Genomic DNA, 17,692 nt, shown 5'->3' on the forward strand with positions numbered 1-17,692 from the left:
TGGCGTCTAATTCCTTTCATAGAGCGGATGATTTGGTCAACGTGAGTTGAATTGCATGCACATTATCAGCTAAATGGAATTGAGCCATCATTAATTTGATCATTTACATCTGTAGCATCTCAACATGTGAACAAGGTCTACTGGAGCCTAGTGGGGAAAGTTGGAAGTGAGAGAACATTTTAACTTGTTACAGTAAAAAGAAACACTGGTGTAAATAATCAAGTGAGTTATTGCTTTATTTTAGCGTCCTGCCATTGTGCATGCTGGCTCACTGTCACACTCACTGAACACTTGAATAGAAAAAGAGCCATCGTTAGCATTACTAGTAACACCTGTGCTTTTCATACTATGACATGTCAAAATGTCTGTTGGGAAAAACAGTCGATTACAGATTTGTTTCAGGTGCAATATACTGTATAACAGCAACAACAAAAAAAGGAATACATCAAGCATCATGTTTGGAGAGTATTTTTATACAGAAGTCAATCTTAAAGCAATACATCACCAAAAAGGTTTTATCAGTACATGTTTGACACATTGCACATGTGTAAAAACATCTTAAAAAACAACTTTTGATTCATAGAATCACTTTCATTAAAGAGAAATTAACATTTCTCATTTATCTAAAAGAGAACGTAAACAATCTCAAATAACATATTTCAATACCCAGATGGACCCGATCATTTTTTACTCACTTTTCTAAATGAAGCTGTATTTTTTTTCATGGTTATGGAACCCTGAAGAAGATTTACACAGCAACTTGATGGAGTAACATTACAAAAATATTACAGCCTTAAATTCTGGAGCAAAAATAGATTCAGCAAAAGCTGAAATAATGCATCGCAGATAGAAAGTAGTCTTTTCCCAATGCTGACTGCTACAATCTGACAGGCTATTTGACTGATTGAAACCAAGATAAACATTGATGTATATTTTGTTGAATGTCTTGTACGATGCCCGTAGCACAACCTTAGTCGTAGCTTCGTTGCCTTGAGAGCAAAAGTGTTCATTGCCCCCAAAAGTGGTACAAAATACCATGGGACCAGTCTGTAAAGCTCCTTTACTTCAGCTCTGCTTCGCACGCTTTGTCTCCGGGGCGTCAGATTGTGTGTCCGCTGCTTTCTTGGATGCTGCTTTTTTCCCAGAATCTTTCTCGTCTGGATTATAGAGAGCATTCCTGACAAAGCGAGCAGCAGCCCCCTTATTCAAACGAGCAGCTTTCTTCCTGTCTGTAATCTCTTTCACTTTGTTCATGTACGTCCTTATTCGCTCCTGAGGAACAGAGAATGGTTTCAGAGGAATCAGACAATGCAAATACATAGAGAAAGCGTGATGTGTCAAAGAATCACAGAGGAACCATACATACCAATTCCTGTTTGATTCCATGTTCTCTGGGATTTACTCCTTGTGTAACTAAGTACACTGTAAACAAGAGTGAAAGTAAGACAACTTGTTCAAATTATGTCAGAAAGACTACCAATATACTTTGATTCAATTCTAATTATACACACAGCTCTTTGGGATACATAGCCTGAAAATAAAACTGCTTGTATGTCTGTCTTTGCTTTAGAAACTATACATGCAGTTACTGAATCTCAGCCGTGTTTTTCCATTATTGTGTGAATATTTATGTTGATAACTTAGTAATGGCACAAGAACAGAGAGTCGTAGAAGGCCATAATGACATGCATCTTATTTACTGTGTTTTTACAAATCCTTTGGCTGGCAACATACTCTAAATAAAATAGAATTTAGTGTATATGCACAAGCAAAGTAACACGTTTGTGACCACAAAGAAGCAGTACATTGGCTTTAAGGTTTACATTCATACAGAAATTACATATATAAGGTGTCTGTTGGATAGAAACCCCCAGGTATCAAGTCTACATAACTGACATAACAGAGTATGTTCACTAGCAAACTCAGGGTCATGTTCAATAACACTCTAAGAGCCAAATATGTACTTTAACACAGCAGACGTTACTTGTATACGCCACGTGTTTACAACGTGTGGCGCTGTATTAGCATTTTGAGCTTAGTGTATAAAAGTGGGAAGGACATTGATTGTGTCAGGTGTTTGACCCCGGAAGGGCAAAGGGTTTTTGACTGCTGTGGTGCGGATCAGTGTTTGACATGCTGAAAGTTGTGTGTTCAGTTTTGGATGAAAGATGAAGAAATGGACAGTTATTCAACCTAAAAGATGCTGGTATGAATAAATACAATGACGGCTTTGCAACTGGAGCCTGCGGTTCATTTTCTAAACACAACCAAGGAAGCTGTGGCATCAACATAGGCAAGTACATCAGCAAGGTCAGGCTGAGTTAAACATCTCAGTACCTGAAGTAACAGACTGAGCTCCGAGACACTGTATAATCAGTTGTGTATGGTACTGTATTCCTTAAATACACAGAATAAATCTCTGTAACTCCAGAAAAACTTACTCCAGAATAATGAATTAAGGGTGTAAGCAGACATCAGATCCAGCTTGGCTTGGTCCAAAGGGTCCAGCTGTCAATAAACCAGATTTAATTTCATTAGCACCAGCTGTATACAAAGCACCTAAATCCTTAACACGCAAAAATGTCATTAGTAAATAACTGGCAAAACAGAAGTAAAAATGACGTACACTTGAAAGAAAATAAACAAACAAAAACAAAACATGAGGTTACAGTTCCGTGGTTAAAAAGGTCTAAAACTTACCTTTTCCAGCAGGTCATTCCTGGGCATCGACATCAACTTCTCTATCATGGTTTTGACAGAAGAAACTGAGGAGTCAAAGCCGGTGAGCTGCTCGCTTATCTCATGGGGGTAGTCCTCTGCTCTGCTGTTCGCTGCCATTTTCCTGTAAAACAATTTAAGTCATACACCGTTATAAAGCTCTGACAGCAGCAAATAGCTCCCATTCAAATCTACGATGTTAGCTAGGTAGCTAGCAAGACAGCTAGCACATGCTGCTAACATGATAACATACGAAGCTTTACGTGAGCAGAAATAAAGTGACGACTATATATTATTTATTAAACAACTCTTATAACCGGTTTAACAGCAATACAAGCTCACTGGAAACAGAATTTTGACGACAGTTAGCGTTAGATAAATCTGTTTTACCTTGTTAGCACGCAGCACGCTTTCGCCGACAGGAAGTGACGTAAAACAACTTGTCTTCTTCTTCGTCTTCTTCTTTTCTGGTATACTGCCGTCTGCCGTTTGGAAGTGCAAATGAAGTAGTTAGGCTATCTATTTATAACATTTTTACTTAAAACTGCGTATTTTCTATCGCTTTATAACAGCTGTATCTACGGAAACATATATTGTTCGACGACCATGGCTGTTTACCGGTGTTTTGCTATCTACGTTAAATTACTTTTTGACGGATAACCGCGCTTTAAACACATTTTAACGCTAACAGCGCTAACATCTAACACTTAACCGCATACACTGTTATGAACTGTCTTGTATTAGTTGTTAAGCGTCATGGCGGCGCTTTTTCCGTCTGAGATAACGCATTTAAATCATTCATGCTAACTAGCTACCTAGCATCAGCAATAGTAACTTAATATCTGCAGGTGTGCTCGTTACCATGGTAACCCGGGGCGTCAGTGCGGTAAATGAAGCTGAGTGTGCTGGCATGTCAGACAGCACCTTAAGTGCGTTTAGGACTTAGACGGGACACTTTGTCGGAGTAAACCAGCCGTGAAAGAGGCTCGAGACATGGACAACTGTGATTTGGAGAAGCTGTCAGTCTCCGGTGGGGAGCTCCATCCAGGATTCACCCCGGAAGTCACAGACTACACAGTGACAGTGGAGAGCAACGTCCACAGAGTCACACTGGACCTGATCACCAGTGACTGTGGGGCGTCATACACTATTGTGAGTACTGTCCTGCAAACTGTTACTTCATCCAGTGAAACTAAACATAAAGCAATAACATCATTTTTACATGTATATCATATTCCAGCTCTTTGGTGATGGCTCCAGCACCATTACACTGAATGATGGGTTAAACAGAGTGGAAATAGAGGTGGTGGCTGAGGATGGCACCTTAAAGAAATACTGTGTGGACATCACCAGGCTGTCTGCGAAGATTGCAGAGCTCAGTAATCTGGTTTTGGAGGTTCCTCTTCATCCTGCATTTTCAAGCAAAATCTATGAATACAATAGTGAGTACAGACTTCATGTGACACTATGACACAGTGCTTTATATTTACATACCTCTATTTCATACTCTTATTCTGTCTTCTTATAATTCTCTATTCTTTAAATCAGAGCAACTGTAAGGAATCACAATTTCGCCTCGGGCATCAACAAATTATTTCTGATTCTGATTCTAAAAATGTGCAGCAAAATTTATGTGAATATATTAATTAATGTATTTTATTTGCAGAAATATAAATATTAAATATCACAATAGATATGTTTACCATGTTACAAGGGTATATACAGTGTATTTTCTGTGTTAGGAGTATCAGTTGGAAAAATTTCCTTAGTTACATTTGTTATTTGTTGGTGTTTTTGATCTCTGTCACTCTTTTTCTGCAGCTGTTGTTCCCTTTCATTGTAATGCTGTGACCCTGCTTCCCACGGTGCCAGATAAAAACATAAAAATTACAGTGAATCAGGGAGACAACTCACAGCCAGTCCCTCTGAGTGTTGGAGACACTATGGTGGAGATCTCAGTCTGCTCAGCAGATGGCAGTAATTCACAGGTAGGCTGAGACGAGACAGGACGACAGATTGTAAGCGTGTTTTATCACACCAAATTGTTGACATATTTCAAAACATATGTGCCCTCATAGCTCAGCAACCTACCTCATCCTTACCCAATAACCTACCTGGTAACCTATAGTAGTCTTACATTTAAAGCCTCACACCCACTATTAGTTGCTTCATGTTCCTAAATAATAGTCACCTTTCAAGAGTAGAGTTTGTTTAGGTCATTTAAGTTTTATAATGCTGCACATTTCAAAGGCACTAAACCTGCCGCCTTCTGACTCTGTCAGGTGTACACAGTGTTGGTGACTCGAGAGCAAATTCCCATGGCTGTGACCTTCACTGATGGGAAGCAGCAGCTGGACTATGAATGTCCAGTATCTCTGACTGCTTTTTATAGACCTGTATCTATTGACCACAGGTAGGACTTGAATAGGAAGTCACTCAACATGGGAAAATGTTTCCTCCTTTGTCATATTCCAGCTCATTTTAGGTTAATTTTAATTAAATAATTAGTCAGATGGCTAAAACAAGTGCTTTACAGCAAGAAAAGTATAATTAATTCAAGTAAAAATATATTAAACCAGCAACAAGTATTGGATGCACAATCTCAGTTTGCCAAATGCAAAAGACCTTTTCTAATATCCTAATTTGGGAACTGTTATTTTGTTTCACTTTGATTAATCATAGCCATTGAATTTTATCATTTTGTCATTTTATATTATTTGAAATATGAAAAGAATTTGCTGTTTGTAGCATAGACTATGCACGTATTACCTTCTTGGTTCAACAACTGGCTCTCCTGTTGATTTGCAGTGACCCAAAACACATCTTCTCAAGGCCGTATATCGAGATGCTGGCCCACAGATCAAAAGTCGACCCACTTAGCGATTGTCCTCTGGGAGACGGCTGGAAGGTTGTTGAACTGGACCTTGACAGGAAGATGTCGGCCTTTCTGGTCAAGTGTTTCTTCACTTACAGAGGTGAAGCTCAGAGTCTCAGCTCCTCGAAGAGATTTGTCTAAAGCAGAGCTGCTGTGGAGGCAAAGCTCTTATTGGTTGAGTTAGAGGTCAGTGGGTAGAGTAATAGAGCCACTTTTATTTCTGCACAAAAGGAAGTGGTCGGGAGAGGAGGAAGGTAATTGCTCGCTGACCTCCCAAGACAATGAAGCGCACATTGATCAAAGAGGGAAAAAGAAGATATTGCCATCACATGCTTCCTCTCAGACCTCTTCCTTTCTTGCCATTACTGTTACAGAGTTAAATTACACTCAGAGAAACTGATTCTTTGGCTCCAACACTGAGATTTTTCTACATCAGGTGAATTAATTTTGCCTCGAGAGCAGCTCTACCTCTAAGAAATACTTGTATAACTACATGGTTAATGTGCCAGGTACACCCTAACTTACCTCTCAACAGTCCTGATTACACTCCCTGTCCTATCGTGTAACATGACTGTGGACAACTATTGTGTTACTGTAATGAGGGGGATATTATTACTTAACTAAGACCTTGTGTATCTGGCTTTTGGAGGCTGAAGGCTGAATTTTGCATCAGACTTCCCCCCTGCTTAGTCAAATGAGCGATTGATTTCTGGACATCCAAGTCCTCTTTCTAATTGATTTTTCTTGTGAACTTGCAGAGGTTAGTTCTGGACAATTATACAGTGCAGAAAGTGGCACCAGAACAACATGAAATAGATTTGTTGACAACAGTAGTTCAATTTGAATGAACTGAAAAGCAGCTCTGCAGAGTTGTTAATTAAACAGATAGTCGAACTTATTCTGGAAAAAAGACGCACTCACTTGATTACAGTGGTCACAAATGTGTCATTTACTTGTGCTAGTAGTGGAACACAACACTACTGTCCCCTTCTGTTGTGTGATGTATTGTGTCTTTGATGTGTTTCTTTTAAAACAAAGGATGTGACAGTGTGATGAAGCTATCGGAGCTGGGGTCACACTCTCTGGACTGTCCACACAAGCCCACGGGGGACCTGGATGCAAAGGTCAGAATGAAAGATTAAACAGCGCTCTGTGTCGCCAGAATCACTGCTATCGACCTTGACTCTGCTCATCCTTTATTTACAAGTCAGCGCTACCTTCACAGTGACTAAGTGCTGGTTTGACTTCCCCGGGAAAAGTATCGTGTGTGTTTGTGTGTCTGATTGTGAGAGTGGATAAAACATTTGTGTGCAGTGCAGGTGAGAAGTTTTTTGAGGACAGGATGCAGAGGTGTGTCAGTGTTTTCACATTTAATTCATCGTTATAATACCTGACTAACTTTAAAGAACCACAGCTCTTTGTATTGAATAGATTCACCAGGCCAGTCCAGTTGAAAGCTTTGATCTGTTATTGATTGAATCTGTAAAACGCATCTCACTTGTGGTCATGTTCACTTTCAGGATGTCACAGAGACTGATTGGTATAAGAAGCACTTTGCATCATCCAGTTGTTTGGAGATAGAGACAGAGCACAGTGTGGAGGTAATAAAATCTGTTTTACTTTGCATTATTAGTTGACAGATTTTAAATTAAACTGCATTAGACACACTACCTTAGACCCCATAGGTAGGCTCAGCATTCATTTAACAGAGTTATTCAGCTTTATTTTATCTGATACAATGTTTAATTGTAATTCAGGAGGTGTTAGTTGTTGAGGACTGGTAAATGGATGTAAGTGAGGGGTGAAGGTGGAGGAGGGATGTCTTCTGATAGGCTGATCTAGGAGGATGTAGATGTAGGACATTGGGCAGAGGGAGATTGGCGTTGAGACATGGGAGAGGTATGCACCAGATTGAATAAGAAAAGATGAGGGAGGAAGGGAAGTGAGGATGAAGTAATGTTGGTTGGGATGAGGTAGGGAGGATGATGGATGAAAGGAAGGGAGGGTGGGTGGAGAAATCTGAGACAAACAGAGCAGGATGAGTCGACCAGGTATAAGTAGGCTTGGCGGGTAATTAGAGGCGTGGTTGAGGCATAGGTCTGCTCCCGAACCTAAGTTAATTCTCATCTTGCAGAGTAGAGATCAAATTCAGGGTAATTTGTAGAGTCAAAATCACTGTAATCATCGTCATGGAAAATCAGGAATTTGCTTTCTAATCCTGTTTAAACTCACATCTTTGATCATGCTCCATATTGACACACAGCATGGAAAAAACAGTTTGTGCTAAATAAAAGTGGGCGGACTACAGCTTCAGTTACTAATGAAATTAAAATTCTTTAGAAAACATTCCTCTCCCCTGAAAGTTCCCATCCTTATATTACTTAAGTTTAAAACCACTTCATAACAAGTGATAATATTTTGCTTTACTGCTTGGCCTGCTGCACATAGATGGATGATTGCTCTCTCTGTCTCTACTGCAGGTGCGTAACTGGGAGAAAAGACTACAGATGAAAGCAGGAGAAGACAACGTGGATAATCTGTGTGCCTTGGCCCAGGATCATCTGAAACTCTACCGGCAAAGCTTGCCAAAGCCAGGTGTCTAATACTTTCCAAACTTCCAAAACTCAGCTAGTTTAAACTGGTAATGGAAACGCAAATCATTGCAGCTTGGTTTGAATCAGCGATGCCAAAAGTACTGATGGAAAAGCCCTACCAGAGTGTTGGATCAAAAATTAAAGGGCAGTCAAGTAATCTATCAAACTCCATTGGCAGCTAGCAACAGTTGCAGCAGTGATAGACCTTATTTCCTCCCACTAAATATATCTGATACACCCGTCCTCTGACACCTGAAGTGAACAAATGAAGAGTGAAACGATCAAGATGTCTTTTGTGTTATTTATTAAAGTGATAGAATAATGAGACTTATAGCAGAGTCAATCTACGTCAGCTGAAAGGTCAGAGCTTTGACATCTGGAGTGTAGGTCTGACAAAGAGTCACAGATTCAGTCACATAATATAATTAAAACTTAGCGAGGCAAAGCGAGGCCTCCAGTTAACTGGTAACTGTCATGAGAACAGCTACAAAGCAAGCTCCTCATACACAAACTCTCCAAGGACACAGTTTACTTCAGGTACAATGAAGCCTTGTATACACGAGGGAGCAGAACATGTATATATGTAATCGGTGGACTCTAGTGTCGTCTGCTTGTGTAGGTATAAAGAGGCCCAGACTGTGGAGATCTTTGGAGGCAATCTCCGTTTATTCCTCTCCTGACTGACAACAAGTGGCAAAAACAAAAATCCTCCGTCATACACAACCACACAACTCCAGCCTTTTTTGTTTTGTTTTTTAATTTTTAGTGGGTGTGAGCCAGAAAAAGATCAATATGTATGTGTTAATATGAATTCTCTGTAGACATCTTACTCCATTTTATCATATCTGCACTAACTAACTTATAAAATGCAGGTCAGTCTGTCTGAATTTCAGCCCATTTTAACAAGGAGTTTCTTTTGTATTGTAGTAAAATAACAAAACAGTCTGACAGGGGCTTCTGGCTGGTGGACAGCAGCGTGATCTTCCTCGCCCTGCCTTGGCACAGCAGCTCAGCTTCAGCCATTGAAAAATACATGAAAACGGTCTAGTTAGCAGATGCCCTCTGGTGCTTCCTCCTCTATCTGACGTGCCAGGCACTCAAGTTACTGCTCATCTTTTCTCAGCTACTTGTGCCTTGCTAATTGTTTGATGACTCTGAGAAGTGACATTCGAGACCGATCCCAGAGGACTGAATGAAAGTCACTGGAACCGAACTGAGGAGTAACACCAGAGACAGAGACGGGGAGAGAGGAAGAGTTGGTATAAGATAGGGAGCGAGAGAGACGGCTAATCTTCACCTCTTAAAATATAAACAAGCTGCACGGAGCATGATGAAGCGTTGTTCAGGCTGACCTCTTGTGTTGAGATCATGTTGTATCACTTGTAGATATCAAGACTGGAAACGTATTTAAATCTTAATAATAAAAGGTGACACACTGCATATAATATATTAACATTTGGTGCATTTGGCCCACATATCCCCTGCAATATAAAAGCTGTGACATAAGTGCAGTCTGACAGATAAAGGGTGCTCTTGCCAAGAGAAGCTGCACTCTCTGAATATTTCATGCAAAGGATGCATGCAATCATTCGTAAGCGAAAGAGAGAAGGCGGCCAAATGGGAGATCCTTTTATCCCTCATTACTCAGTGTACTGTGAAGTGTTTGTGCTTGAATGAAACAGAAACACAGTATCAAGGAGGCGTGGCAGAATTTAATTTCAGAGTGAAGTTTGTCATGAAAGTAAGCACAAGAAAGCAACCAAATTGTTGGAGTGTCTGTCTGTTCTGACGGTCACTGCAGTCTGAAATGAAAGCACCTTTTCATCCACAGCATCTGTCACTTGGTTCCTGTATCCTAATTTAATTCTTTTGTAATTAAATCTTTGTATCCTAATGACTCTGAGCTTTCTGCAGCAGACACACTGTTTGTTTTCTCAAATTTTATGCAGCTAAAAGTGCGGTAATAAAAAATTAAAGGTTTCTAATGTAAAAGGATCAATTTATCAATACGAAGCACTCAGTAATTAGTTTGTTGCCGGTTTTCCAGCCTGTAGTTTTTAGAACAAAACCTCCTTGTCCGGCTTGTGTTACAGCTGTTCATTGATGGATGTCAGTGCTGCGAGCGAGCAGCCAGTGTTCCTCATAATTAGAAAATTGGATCCACGAGGTTTAATAAACCTCATTCTCAAACCAGTAAAGCAAATAAGAAAGTAGTGTAACTGTTACACAACGGCTAACTCATCTCTTGTGTCACAATGGGCTCTTTTTCTTAATGCCATGACCTGCATGATAAACTATACAAAGGGTTTCATTATTTAAAGTAAATTAAACGTTAAACCTGGTCTTACTTGTAATATAAACCAGGTAATACAGACACTGTAAAATGTTTTTCAGCTCTATATCAATGCAAATGATCTCACACATATATGCAAATACTCTCTGCTCCTGTTGTCTGATGTGTACATACCATATACCACAGTGGTTTGTTTACCACATTTCCTCAGGGGATGTGTTGCAGTTTGAAGACGGCCAGTCTCCTCTGCACAGCCTGGAGCAGGCTGCCGTCCACTATGCATCAGCTATCAGACTCAGCTCCAGAGAGGCCAGACTCCACTTCCTTCTGGGTCTCGTTCTGGAGGAGCAGCACTACGCTACAGAGATATACGGCCTCCAGAGGAAGGTAGTGTCAGGAAGTGATCTGGGGAAAGACAAGTGACTAATTGATTGTGAGGTTTGCACAGATGACGAGCTGAAGCCAAACCTTTATGACTGAAAATGTAGTGTCTTTACATCTCTTTAGAGGACATTTTTCTGTGTTAAAATTCTCTTAAGCACCAACACTGTTATACAAATTCACACAAGGTAATAGCTCAGTACAAAATGTCATCTAAAGATGGCCTTCAAAGATCTTGACTGAAATGGTGGTAATGCACCGAGCTCAAGGGCTTTCCCACCCACATTTTCCCTACCAACGCAAATACACATGAAATGTCCTGAACCTTTGTAATGTGAAGCAAACACAGGTCTGACAAAGCTTTATGGAAATATCAGAATAGTACTGGTTTGCAAATACAGTGTGCACAGGCCCTTTCAACCCAACAGTTTAACACCACATCTTTGATAATCAGTCATATTACTGGTGAAATGTTTCTTACAGCTGAACCTCTCACCTTTTAATCCGTTCATCTTCAGGCTGATAGAGACAGAGATGAACTAAGCGATGCCAAATCGACAGCACGTCAGGATGACATCCTGGCTGTGTGCAAGCTCCACGGTTTCCTTGGCACACCCACGGTGGAAAACCAGCTGCAGGCCTTGGATAAAGAGTATCAGCAGCTCAAAGAGCAGGGACAGTCCAGTAAGGCAGACTACGTTCAGACACTCTACATCTGGCTCTCCAAGAAATATTGCAAGGTAACTGTGCCATAAGTTGCTTCCAATTTTACTTCACTTCCTCTAATAAGAAGCACAGTAATACTAATCCTTCTGTCAAGCCAACCAAAACACATTAGTCACTTTTTATCAGTGGATTTTTTAAAAGCAGACTATCTTGGCATTTTCCATGGCTAGATGTAGTAAAGGAAACGCTAGAAACTGTCACAGGTTATAGACAAATTATGGATTTTTATGTAGCTGGTTGTGTAATGTAAGAGACTGCCATGACACATACTTAAAAGCACCCACTAAATAATTACTCATCAATCTATGGCAGACTAAACTCCTTCCTCTCTTGCTGCAGGACAGCAGTGCAGCTGTGCAGAATGAAGAGAGCTGTGTCCACCGGGCCCTAATGAAGTACCTGGATGCCTGGTCTCTGAGTCCTGACAGCTGGGAGTACAGCCTCCATGTTGGAAGGCTTCTGCTGCTGCAGGGGAGGAGCAGGGAAGCCCTGCAGCACCTCCAGAGTGGCCTGGCACTGCGCCCGCTACATCCTGCACTCAGGTCAGGTCATAGAAGTGTTGCTGGTAGTAGATGCAGAACTTTTATTGTGTCTGTAGCTGCCATAGTGTAATAATGCCCGTCATTCATTGAAAAATATCAGCGATCAATCTTGAAATACTAAAACTAACAGGCAGCCAATTAAAAGATAAATACGACTTTGTATTTCAGCTCCTGTTAAAACCCTGAAAGCAGCTTTTTATTTTAACTGGAGCTCAGGTATCGACTTGTTGCTGAAGCAGGAATAGAGTATAAGTAGGTGAAAGCATGCATATCCTTTTCAGTGTCACTGTTACATAAGAGCAGCTTTGACCAACCTCTCAACCTGCTCTTCACATGTTCACTACCCAATAACTCAAACAAGACATCACTGATCATGCAGTTGTTGGGACACTGTGTAGTCAGTCACACATGAGACAAGTCCCGACAGTTCAACAGGTTAGATGTGGTCTGGATTAACATGTGAAACTACAGAGTCAGAGCTCGTCAACATCTCTCCTGTGTTGCCTTCATGTTGTCAGATTCTTCACAGGGCTGGCTCTGCTGCAGCAGGAGCACAAAGCCTCTGAGGACACAGAGAAGGAGGCTGCTCTGTTCTTACAACAGGGACTGGAGCACTTTGTCAGCCAGTGCTGCAGCAAGAGGTTTGCATGTGTGTGTATGTGTGTGTGTGGTGGAGGTGGATGCATTCAGGGAGAGAGTGTGAGGGCATGACAGTATCAGTAATGTACCAGGATGTTCTGTTTAAGCCTGCAGGAGGGAGAATAGGATAGAGAAACAGACTGTCATAGTCTGTAGAGACACATAAAAATACCATCTGTAGTGTCACCCATACACAGGCTTCAGAGTCTAGATTTGTGTTTTCCACTAACCCCCATCTTTATCAGTTACTGGAGCCAGAAAGTCCAAATATTTTGGGATTTATAATGAAGTAGCCTCTGTCATTACCATGAATGTGTCTGCTCATCATGGTCATTACAGCTGTTTCTTTCTGTGCTGCCATTCTTTTGTCATGATTGTCTTAACAGCTGGGTGGAGCAGGATCCATCAGACCCTCTGTCCGGCCTCAGCACACAGTTCCTGCGAGGCCTCCTCACTCTGGGCCAGCTGCAGCAGAGAAACTTACTGTCTGGAAAGGCCATGAGTGCAGAGCAGGTCTTTCACATGTAAGTTTTCAAGTTAAAAAAAAAGACAGATATTCCCTTTTTTACCCAGTGTTTGTGGTGGATCTCAGCTCATACTCGTTCTCTCACTCATCTCCATTGTGACTCAAGGAAAAGTCTCAACATTCACACCAGTATGACCCAGTTTAATAAGTGTTTGAGCGCTGCATAAAAAACCCTGTGTCTGCTTGTCTCTGTGCTGGAATGCTTCAGTGTAGCGGCGCTGACAGCCCAGAGTGTGAGTCAGTGTGTGTGTCGTGGCGAGGTGAGGGGGCAGCTGGAGTGGGTGCTTCTGGATGCTCACTTTGCTCTGCTGCAGAGGGTGATCCAACAGGGTGAGTGCCACGCCAAGCCTGGCACTGAGAGGCAGTCCCTGGTGGCAAAGAGATGCCAGGCCCTCACAGCTCTCATACGGCTCACCTCTATCGCCCCCTGTCAGGAGCTGCTGGACATGCAGGAGAGGGTAAGAGTATGTTATTTGTATTTTGAGAGTTGTATTTTGTTGACAAGATGATGTACATTGACGCACCAGAGCAAGTCCATATATTCACTGTTATGTTTGCAAGGGAAAGAGAAATCTGACTCATACCTTCTGCTCCTTCACTGCTGCTGTGAACAGGTATGCCAGCTAGCAGTGGTGACCACACCGTGGGACAGCCACGCCCTGTGTCTCCTGGGTCTGGCACAGCTGGCTCAATATGACAACAACCCAAATTCAGACAGCTCAAAGGAAGCCATAAGTGATGCCTGCCTCAGCCTCCAGGCTAGCATCGAGCTGGAACACAAGACTCAGAGCGGAGAGCCTCTTGAACAGCTGAGCAGTGAGTCTGCATAGTGTACTTACTGTCTTTGGATTCATGACAATCGGCTATATATGATATAGTAACCTGAGCAACTTCCAATTAATAGATGTGCTTCGTTGTTTAGCAAACACTTTACAATGAGCAGTTATGATAGCTTTTTGGACATGAACTCCACAGCCACATTAACCATCCCGTTTGCTCAGAACAAAAGTGGTGGCAGGACCGGCAGGAGGCTGAAAACGAGAAAGCTGCCAAGCAGTCCATCACTCAGCCAGCAGGAGTGAAGGGGCCCTCTGACACCAGCGTGGCCAAGAGAGGAGCTAAGCGGGGCAAGGGAGGACCTGGTCAAGGGCGGCTGGCAGCAGCTGTAACCAAAGCTCCTGCTCCTGCCCATCCAGCCCCCAGCAGGGGAGGAAAAGCTGCACAGCCTCCAGCCAAAACCCCTGCAGCCAGGTGAGTCACGCTGGCAGCCTGAGTCAGGCATTTGGCCGACCTGTTATGTGGTTGTCTGGATGTTTGTCCGCATTTATTTATTCATGGATGATTTCCTGTGGATGCTTACTTTTCTCACTTCCATGCTACTTCATATTCATGTCAAGTACAATCTTTTACTGTGTGTCAGCCTGGGTAGCTGCACTGGAGCAAGTTTTTGGGTTGTTTCCTCATAGAAGCTGCATGAAAAAGAAGCATCTTGAAAAGTTTTTAAAGTCCTGACTGTACATTGTTGTGTATTATCATATGCAACAGAATCATTATCAAAACTTAGATCTGAGTGTCTTTAATTCTGTAATCCTTTTTTGGAGCATTGTGTTATATTTCCTCTCCTGTAGGGGGAGAGCTGGAGCAACAGCTAAGCCAGACAGATCAGCTAAACCTTCCAACAATGCAACTAGACCCCAGCTCACCTCCAACAAGTCTAAACAGGAGTGTTGCCCCGCTACTGTGGAGACAGCAGAGGGTAAGGCATGACAGTTGAGAGTGGCATACAGAGACCTGTGAAAACATTTCCTCCCAAAAGACTTACATTTTTATGATTTAGAGGAAGCTTATGTTATATATAGTGATATACGGTATACTGAACAATAGTATCATTGTTAAATCTCATATATGAGGCATGAAATAACAGCAACAGAAATCTTTTAGTTTTTTTTCCTCCTGGGTTTCTCAAAGGTGGTATTTAGACTGTATGTGTGTAGTTATTGTTGTTTCAGAGCCTGCTGTGGCGGGCAGAGCGAGCACAGCGAGTCCCGTGAACCGCAGGTCTCATATCTCAAGGCTGGGTCTGGCCCGCGCCCTCTCCCGCTCTGCAGACACCCAGGAGCAGGCAAAGCAGCTCTACCAGGAGGTCATCTGCATGGCACCAGGGGTCAGTTATCTGTTACATTAAGGCATTTCCTACAATGGTTACATTTCATGCCCATCCAACTGTGTGATTCCAGTCGTGGTGATCAGGTCCAGTGGAATGATCACATGAACCACTGTTGGATTAGAAAGCTACACATTTGTTTTTTTGTAAAACCTTTACAAATCCTAATGTTTAAATAGCAGAATATATCCCTGAAAATAATACCTCAGGAATTATGTCTCATGGTTATATTAAGTTCTATAAATTGGGGGGAATTTATACTTCTGCATTGAATCGAGGCTGTAGCTACGGCGTAGGCTCCACGTCAACGTAGACGTAGAGTCTTGTGTGTGTTTTATCCTTCAGGGATTTATACTTCTGGATTTATCCAGGTTTCATATGAGCAGAGGAAATCTCCGCTCGTCGCTAGGCTAATTTATACAGTGTAAAATGCCATAGGCTTGTGCTAATAACGTTAGCATGTTGTATTTGTTTGGAAAACGTGTATAGTGTAAGACAGTTGTTTTGTCAGTGAACCTTGTGAGTTGTAATGGAGCCAAATTGTGTGCCGTTACCTTTGTTAAATGTTGCTGTCCCTGGTTTTATATGAGAAGAGGAAAAGATTGCTAGGCTAATTCATACAATGTAAAATGCCATAGGCTTGTGCTAATAACGTTAGCATGTTGTATTTGTGGGGAAAATGTGTCCAGATAAAGACAAGTGTTTGTCTGTGAATGCTGCAAGTTATAGTGAAGCTGATTTGTGTACTTGTGTTTGAAATGGTCTCTATTAAGCCATGTTTAATGTGTGTTTTGAATCAACTAAATTTAACAGCACTTCACAGAAACATCTGCCGCCGACTAGTGTTTTGGAGGTGTAACTGCAGAATGACACAGACACACCACCGCACAAGTATAAATGCTCACAACGGCGTGTAACTGTTGATAAGTTTTCAGGCTCTCATATTTTATCATGATGGCTCACATTTAGCTGACAGACAGTGCAGTTATATTCAAATTCATAGTTTTCACGTGATGTCACATCCTTATGGGATTAAAAGAAAATGAAAAGAAATGTCATAAGTTAAATTTCTATGGGAAAGTCTTCTTAATGTCTTCTGCAACTTTCAGAAATTTTAAGTAAAGTAGATGTACAAGCAGTCGGCAGATGTCTGGTATTGATTTCCCTCTATTGATGTAATCCAGATAAGATGATTTAACTGTCTCTAGGTCCATGATGCCTACATTGAGCTTGTGCAACTGCTGGAGCCATCAGACCCTCAGGCTGCAGTGGAGGTGTACTGCAGGTTCCCTCTGAAGCCCGTATCCGAGCAGAGCTTCGATGACGCCTTCATCACCGGAGAGATTGTCCGCTTGCTGATGACTCTGGAGCAGTATGACCACCCGCAGCTGGGCCCCAGCCTCGTAGCATACGGCAAAGTCATGGGCCTAAGTGATTACTTTTTCCTATTATTAGAAATACTGGAGACATAGTAATATTAGACTGTTACTGTTATTAAAGTTACGTTGCTATGCGGTCACTATATTTAACAAATGTGTTATTAAATACAGTGTTGTATTGAAATCATGCAGACAGGCCCATGTGACATGCCATGACATGCTTTTTATAGAGATGTATCAAATCACAGCTGGTGCGCCGGCCACATGCCCCGTTACATAGAGCACATACATGCAGCATGATGTCAGATTAAAAACTGTGCACAGAGCAGGTCAGGTTGGGATCACTAAATTATCTTAAGATATTCAATATATTATTGTTGCTTTAAGCCTCATACGAGATGTTTGACTTGCAAATAAAATTAAACCTCTTTAAAAAATTTAAACACTGACAGACATTTTTGAATATTAAAGCATTTGTGTCAATGTGACTGCAGTGATATCAATGTACTAATCTCTGGCTGTGTTTGTAGGTTGTATAGAGAAATACATCGACATCTTGGATGGGAAGTCCATGACCACGCTGCTGCGTAGCGTCTACGCGAGGATCCATGACAGACAGGAGGACGATCAGGAGCTACAGGACTTCTTTAAGTTCAAATGCTGGATATAATCATGCGTGTAACCCTTTAACAAATACATGTATTCATCTTTCTGAATCTTTAGGTGAGTCACAGCTACTGTATACCGTCCTTTGTCTTGAGTTGATAAGGCACTCTTTGTGTTTAGTGGTATAGAAATCCTCTTGGCTTCAGCTAAGCTACTGGTATTAGACCAAGGACACTGAGAAAATGTTCA

At 41.6% G+C, this 17,692-nt stretch overlaps 2 protein-coding genes across 2 annotated transcripts; one reads left to right on the forward strand and one right to left on the reverse strand.

Moving 5' to 3' along the window:
* Positions 1-455: 455 nt before the first annotated feature.
* c1d (C1D nuclear receptor corepressor) lies at positions 456-4,080 on the reverse strand. Its single transcript, XM_050070814.1, has 6 exons — positions 4,042-4,080; positions 3,109-3,200; positions 2,701-2,842; positions 2,442-2,508; positions 1,367-1,422; positions 456-1,272 (listed from the first exon to the last, which is right to left on the reverse strand). The coding sequence occupies exons 1-6, from the start codon at positions 4,063-4,065 to the stop codon at positions 1,066-1,068; spliced, it is 588 nt and encodes a 195-aa protein (XP_049926771.1). The 5' UTR covers positions 4,066-4,080; the 3' UTR covers positions 456-1,065.
* Positions 4,081-4,661: 581 nt separating this feature from the next.
* On the forward strand, positions 4,662-17,565 carry LOC126406337 (uncharacterized). The gene is made up of 18 exons (XM_050070544.1): positions 4,662-4,706; positions 5,001-5,131; positions 5,527-5,693; positions 6,632-6,717; positions 7,114-7,194; positions 8,074-8,188; positions 10,692-10,867; positions 11,380-11,601; positions 11,927-12,129; positions 12,648-12,770; positions 13,155-13,292; positions 13,503-13,752; positions 13,909-14,110; positions 14,296-14,545; positions 14,923-15,050; positions 15,289-15,458; positions 16,667-16,889; positions 17,368-17,565. Exons 1-18 carry the CDS (start codon positions 4,662-4,664, stop codon positions 17,505-17,507), a joined length of 2,850 nt encoding a protein of 949 aa, XP_049926501.1. The 3' UTR covers positions 17,508-17,565.
* The last annotated feature ends 127 nt before the right edge of the window (positions 17,566-17,692 follow it).

This window comes from Epinephelus moara, chromosome 19 (assembly GCF_006386435.1).
Source record: "Epinephelus moara isolate mb chromosome 19, YSFRI_EMoa_1.0, whole genome shotgun sequence".
NCBI classification, from domain to species: domain Eukaryota; kingdom Metazoa; phylum Chordata; class Actinopteri; order Perciformes; family Serranidae; genus Epinephelus; species Epinephelus moara.